At 28.4% G+C, this 7,007-nt stretch overlaps 1 protein-coding gene across 1 annotated transcript; it reads left to right on the top strand.

Annotated features, from left to right (window-relative positions):
• The first annotated feature begins 501 nt into the window (after positions 1 to 501).
• Positions 502 to 5,837, top strand: LOC108687231 (zinc finger protein 502-like). The gene is made up of 6 exons (XM_018192893.1): positions 502 to 735; positions 928 to 1,310; positions 1,664 to 2,003; positions 3,764 to 3,931; positions 4,087 to 4,254; positions 4,849 to 5,837. The coding sequence occupies exons 1-6, from the start codon at positions 543 to 545 to the stop codon at positions 5,802 to 5,804; spliced, it is 2,208 nt and encodes a 735-aa protein (XP_018048382.1). The 5' UTR covers positions 502 to 542; the 3' UTR covers positions 5,805 to 5,837.
• The last annotated feature ends 1,170 nt before the right edge of the window (positions 5,838 to 7,007 follow it).

Below are 7,007 nucleotides of genomic sequence, written 5' to 3'. Positions count from 1 at the left end.
TTCCATTAATGTAATTAATTTTTATCTTTAAAACTTGCTATTTATCTTTCTCTAATTCTAAGAATTAGAGAAAAGATAAATGTTAAATTAAACTGAGATTAAAGTTAATCTTATATTTATAGAACTGGGCCTAATGTATGATATTCATAATTGGCTATTTTTAACAAGTCATCTTTAGGAACAATTAAAAACACATGGAACAATATAATTCAATTCTTAATTATTAACACAATATTCTGTTGTTATTGCTGTAAAACAATACGTTCTAATTTTGTTCTTATTTTGAGATTCATTTCAAGATTCAGAGGAGATTTGGAGTTATGCTATTCAAAAAGAGTCGCTAATTAATTAGATTATTACATACACATCTATTAATAAAATCCACTGTTGTTGAAATATATATATATATATATATATATATATATATATATATAGTATTCTATCGTGTACAAATTATTTGGTACAACTATATCTTTCTTTTAGATTTATTTAAGCAAGTATCACAAGTCTTGAGTCGTTGATGCTGCAGGGAAAAACAGAGTATGATATTTCTTGAGGAATTAGGAAGATGTGCTACAACAAGCGAGACATGCCCGAATTGTGGACAACCTACAAACGCATCCTTTTCAAGGCTTGTAAAAGATAGTTGTGGCCACACCAAGTGCCGAATGTGCTTGCTATACGAGGAGCATGGATGTAAAATCTGTGAAACTCAACACTATGTTCAAAGAGAAGGTATTCAGGATTTTTTGATGAAAGGCTGTTCTTTTTAACTGCTTCTTAACTATCATTTTTGGTCTATCTTTTCTCTTTTTCTTTTTACGTTGAAGAGACCAAAAATTCAGCTAGAAAGAACAGACCAAAGCAGCTTTCGAGTTGTCCTTGTCAGATTTTTTCCATTTTATAATAAAACTTTTGATAACGCAGAAGAACCATGCATTGTGAACAAAGAACAAAGTGATACACGAATATTATCGCATGAAGTGGTATTGCCATTAGAATTAGTCATCAACAAGGATTCCAAATCTAAGGAAAATCATTCGGATTCAAACTTTGCCGAATACGGATCGTCGAGTCTCTATGAGAACATCACTTTTGACAACAACGAAGGAACTTATGGATCTGTAGCAGTCACCAATGACGCAGTCACTAATGACACAGTCATTAATCACACAGTCACTAATGATAATTCCAGCGAAACATACATTCCAAGACTAGAATCTTATAATGTAGCATTGAACATTGAGAATCATTTGAGAAATGACAATGATCATGATTCGCAGAATTTGCAGAATCAATATGAAAAAAATGTAGATACCGATCTAATTTTTTTATTAATTAATTATATATTTCATTTGTATAAAGATTTTGCAAATCCATTCATTATAGCTATTGTTCGTCAGCTCGTACAGCAAATAATTTTTATTTTATTTTTTCAATGATTATTTCCCAAAATCAAATTCTTAATTTAGTTTACACTGGGAGAACTAATTATTTATTTTTTAGTAATAAATTTCTAATTTAAATTTATTAGTAGTAGTAACTTATACTCCCCCGTGTTTTATATTAAATTAAAAACTCGATTGGAAAATAACTATTAGAAAAACAGAATGGCAATTGTTTGCAATGCAAGTTGATAGAGCATATTTTTATTTGTTTACAGGCAAAAACGAAAAATAGTGAGAAGGAGGTTGTGGAAAAAAACAAAAACAAACGTCGTAATCGTAGTCATATAACAATACTATCTGGTACACCAGAAAGATACAAGTGCAACATATGTGATAAGATTTTTCGCAATAAGAAGGGCAAATGTTATCATGATGCCTGTGTAACAGGTATCAAACCTTATCAATGTACCTTATGCGACAAGAGCTTCGTGAAACGCTCTCATTTCGAATATCATGAGAGAGTCCATAGAGGATATAAGCCATACAAGTGCAATCTCTGTGACAAGGCTTTTCCTCAGCAGAATAAGCTCAACAGACATATGTTTTCTCATAGCAGTAAGTGTGTTTTATTCCCGTCACATTACACTTTGGAGAATGAGGATTGCGAATTAAAGATTAGAATTTAATTAAAATCAAATAATTTTAATTTTAATCCGTTCCATTCTAATTGGCTACATTTTAATCCTCAATTCGCAATCTTCAGTCTTCAATGCGTAGTGTGACACAGGCATTAGAATTATCCAATTAATTACAGCAAGTCATTATTAATCAGGATTGGGTAAGTTAATTTTTTAAACTAAATTAAGTTAAAGTTAATGGCTTGTAAAATTATATAAAATTAAGTTAAAAATTCAAGGAATAAAGAATTAATTTAGTAAAAGTTAAGATTGAATTAATTTAAGTTTAAAAAAAGTTAATTTAAAAAAAAATTATTTTTGAGATCAATAATTTTTTTTCTTGTCTTAATTTTTCTTATAATGAGATTACTTTAAAGTAATTACTTACAAATATAGATTATTAGGTAAATTTAATTTTATATTCATATGTAAGTACTTATATATAATAAGAGTTACACTATAAGGCGTTTTGTAGAATCTTGCAAGAGAGAAGGGAATATATTGCATTATATTTTTTCTTTTAACCTTTATCTAATTTTTTCTTAATTTCTAAACGACTACTCATGCATGTTTACGACTACATCGACTAGATATCATCATACAAAGAAAAAAAACGTAAAAATTTAGGAAGTGCAGTACTGTTCTACAACAATTCTTCAGCTAAGGCTCATTTCATATTTATGTTGCTGAAATATATAACATTTATGATACCTAAAATTAGTATGATTCAAATATAAATTGGGAATTGACAAAACTTAACGAATCAATAAAAAAACTGGCTATCGGTGTGACTCTTATTACAGTCTCTCTCATCATAAAATCATTGAACTTTTTCTAAATTAATTCTCTAATGTTTAAGACTTTATAGAAAAAAAAATATTAGCATTAAGAGAGGTAGAACAATTTTTAATTTAAAAAAAGTTAATAAATTAAAGTTTAAAAGTAACTAAATTAAGTTAAAAATTAATGCATTTAAAATTAACTAAGTTAAGTTAAAAGTTAATAACTTTTAACTGTTTTTTTTTTAACTGTTAACGTTTTAATTAGTTACTACCCTTGGTATTAAATTATTAGATAACAGATATGAACGTTTTAATATTATTGAATATAGAGATTATAAGTATTTTTCGTAATTATAACAATATGATGTACAAGATGATTCGTTCATCATTTTTGAAATGTTATCTTAAATAATCATTTTTTCGAAAAATTAATTTCATGGAATTGTTTAGCTTGTGGAGTAGAAAAAAGTTCTCTTTAAGTAAATTCTTTAAATAAATCAAAATCATTTTTTTTCTCAACATCACCTATTTTTTGTTATAAATTCTTATAGATCATTATATATTATTTCATGGGATGAATATAATTGTCTAGTATAATCCTGAAATGTTAAAAAAAATTTTTTTAATGTTCCAAAATATTGAATATTCGAAATGTCTATCATTAATTTTCAGATATTTGGCATAGAATATTAATAAAAACTGAACTTTTATAAAGCTTTCATGACTTCAAAGATATTAAAAGAAATACGGCGAAAAACGCGCAAACTTTTTGATATCTTCGAAATTGAACTTTATTAATGATTTCATTGCTAAGTAAAAATTTCTATTTCAAAAATATAGTTATTTAAGGTAATATTTTAAATAATAATATACAAACTACTCAATGCATTTATATAACTGTAATTACATGTTACAGAGGAGAAGCAATTTCCATGTTCCGAATGTAATAAACGATATAGCAAAAAGGACGATTTAAAAAATCATTTAAGCATACACAATTCGACGGCTATATATAAATGCAAGTCCTGCGACAAATCTTTCCGCATATTAACTAATCTGAAACGCCACATGCAAACGCATTCAAGTAAATAGAAAAGTCTTTTCTATTTTCATGAATTTTGTCGAAGTTATGCTAAACAAAAGTTTTATTTTTTTAATCTACTATAATGATTATGTGACATAAAATTATTTATCATCTTTTCGATTTTTAAAATAATGATAATGAATTGATTACTACAGGCGAACGGCCGCACAGGTGCGATCAGTGCAACAAGAGTTTCAAAGAAAAATCTTTATTAATACGGCACAAACGGATCCATGGAAAAGAAAGGCCATTCTCCTGTGCTCACTGTAACAAAGTTTTCTTGTCAAAGAGCGAATTAAGACGGCACTTACCTGTGCATTCAGGTGCGTTAAATATTGAAAAGAGTTTTTATAAGTTGATAAAAAAGCTTAGCCATTCATATATTCTATTTTTAAAAATTGGCAATTATACTATTTAATAGAGTTTAGCTTTAAGAATTTGTATTTTTAATTGCGATACGATGATTTTTAACGGAGTTACAAACAATAAAATCAGAATGTTCCTTTTTACTTAATTCGCGAGTAACTCGGGAACAAAAAATCGTAGAAACATTTTTAAAAAACAATTTTGTAGGGAAAGCTTCAAGCTTTTACGATAAATAAAAAATTGCTCAATTTTTTGGGGCACGCTACAGTGACTTACAAGGTAAAAAGAAAATTTTTCATTTTTTCCAGCTCATAGTTTTCTATATATAAAAATTATAAAACTCACATAAATTAAAGAAAATATATAGTAGTAACTATTTCGAAAATAGAGATTTCAAGCTTTTAAAACCCTTTCTTTAAATTTAAATTTTGATCATTTTTAATGAAGATATGTATAGAGAAAGATCTTTTTACAAACTTGTAAAGGGACTTTTTCCCTAATCCCCAATATTATACTATTTTTACATGATGACAGTCGCTTATTTCTTCCAGACGAAAAACCGTTTTCCTGCGAGTACTGCCAGACACTATTTAGACGTAAGGACAACTTGAATCGACACATCAGGCACCATCATACCGAAGATAATTGCGAGATAAGCAAAACGCCAGTTGAAGCGGACCCATCTTGTTCGGTGAAGAATAATCAACATCGGCAGAAACAGAAGTCGAAGAAGACACAGTCGAAGAATACTGGTAAAATAGTCACGACAATCGCGAGCTCTCATGATCAGATCAACTCACGGCTCGATTCCATGGGCAATATCACGCCTGTAATAAAAGCTACCAGTGAAGTGAGTAACGCAGTACCAGTGATCAACGGACCCATCAACATCAGAAAGCTGGAGGACAAGACCGATAGGAAGATATTTACATATACAGAACCGATTCCGATCGCTGAAGCAGTGGTGCTTAACTGTCGAATCGAGGAGAAATTGTATCCACAAAGTGCCAGCAGCCACAATTACTTTGTGCAAAACTATCTTAAGGACAAGAACTCCAAAGTGAATTCGTATCCTAACAATAAACCAACGCCGCAAGAAAATCACAATTCTACGTCCTCGCAAATTGAGGCACTTCTTCCAAGAGTGACAGTGGATCAAAGAAATTCCACGACTGATGTTTACAATAAAGGAATCAGATGCGAAGAAGAAAAGGACAACCATAGTGAAAACGAGAATGAAAAGCATTCCAAAAAAAGAAGGAATTTCAACGATCACGAGGATTCTGACCAAGAATCGATTTCTTTTCAAGAATCTAACTGCGTTTCTACAATTAAGAAGCATACTATACAGTCGAAAGAATGTCCAAATGTAAATTCAACGAATAATAGTAGTTTGGATACAACAACGAATCATACACTGCCACAGGATTCTCAGAACAATTGCGGAAAGAAACAAAACGACATGCATTGGAGACGCAGAATTGCGGAGACACTGAAACAATATTGATCTTACACAAATCGGTTCATTTGAATGCTACAGTCAGAATGAAGTAAAGTCAGTAACAATTCTGGTGGGAAAATTTTTCTTAGAAAAATTTATCACATAATTTTTCAGAACTTTTATATAAATTTTAGAATATTTCAGAATTTCTATACAATTTTATATGACATTTAAAAATTTTTTAGATTTTTTTATACGAATTAAATTTTATACGAATTAAAACATTTTTCAGAAGAAAATCTACACGGCTTTTCTAGAATTTTTATTCTGAAATATTCTAAAATTTTTTAAAATTTCTCATTATATTTCTGAAAATATATAAAATCTGAAAAAGTTTGAAATACATTTTCAGATATCTTAAATAATTCAAAATAAAAAAAATTTTCAAAATATAAGAATTTTTTTCACCAAAGAAAGGTGAGGTGGAATATAAAATGGCGAGAAATATACAAAATTCTTATAGTGAATCTTTCTCTCTTACAATTCTAAAATTATTTATAACGAAATTATGACTGAACGGAGATATCGTCCTTTCTACTTTTTTATATATAAATTATATTGACTTAATCATTGCAATACATATACATATAGATACGATATATAGATACGATTTACACTCTTCATTGAAATGGTTTACAAATCAAGACTGATTATAGAATACTGGTTATATGGCGCCTAATATAATTATATATCTTAAATGAGATAAATAAAACATGAAATCCATATAAAAAATACAGATGCAATTAAAAATAGTATAACAATTTATTGGCCACCCTCTCACTCTTATGAATTTTTAAATCAATTTACCCTATAAATAGAGGCAAATTTAGGCGTATCATTTATATAATTATTATTGACGGTTTATTTACAATATTAATTAAATTACTTTCATACAATAATTGCACCGCGAATTAAATTATTTCTGCATCAGCCTTATATAAACATTTAAAAAGAAAGACATGCTAATTATTGGCGCATCGTTAATTTAACAAGATTTATTCTTGTTTCTTAATACTAATTTTTATTAATTACGGATATTGCTAGAAAAATGTTGCAGAATGAGAATTTGCAAAATAAAAAACTTTTGATAAATTTGTCACTGTTTACGCAAATGAACGTTAATAACATTTTTTAAATGTACATGTTAGAAAATCGTCCCTTTTGCAGCTTGTTTTTTTATTATTTTTTTATTTGTATAAAATTTTCTTT

Source organism: Atta colombica, unplaced genomic scaffold, assembly GCF_001594045.1.
Source record: "Atta colombica isolate Treedump-2 unplaced genomic scaffold, Acol1.0 scaffold203, whole genome shotgun sequence".
Lineage (NCBI taxonomy): Eukaryota > Metazoa > Arthropoda > Insecta > Hymenoptera > Formicidae > Atta > Atta colombica.
Note: the sequence above shows the minus strand (reverse complement) of the source record. Positions and strands in the feature narration are given on the sequence as shown.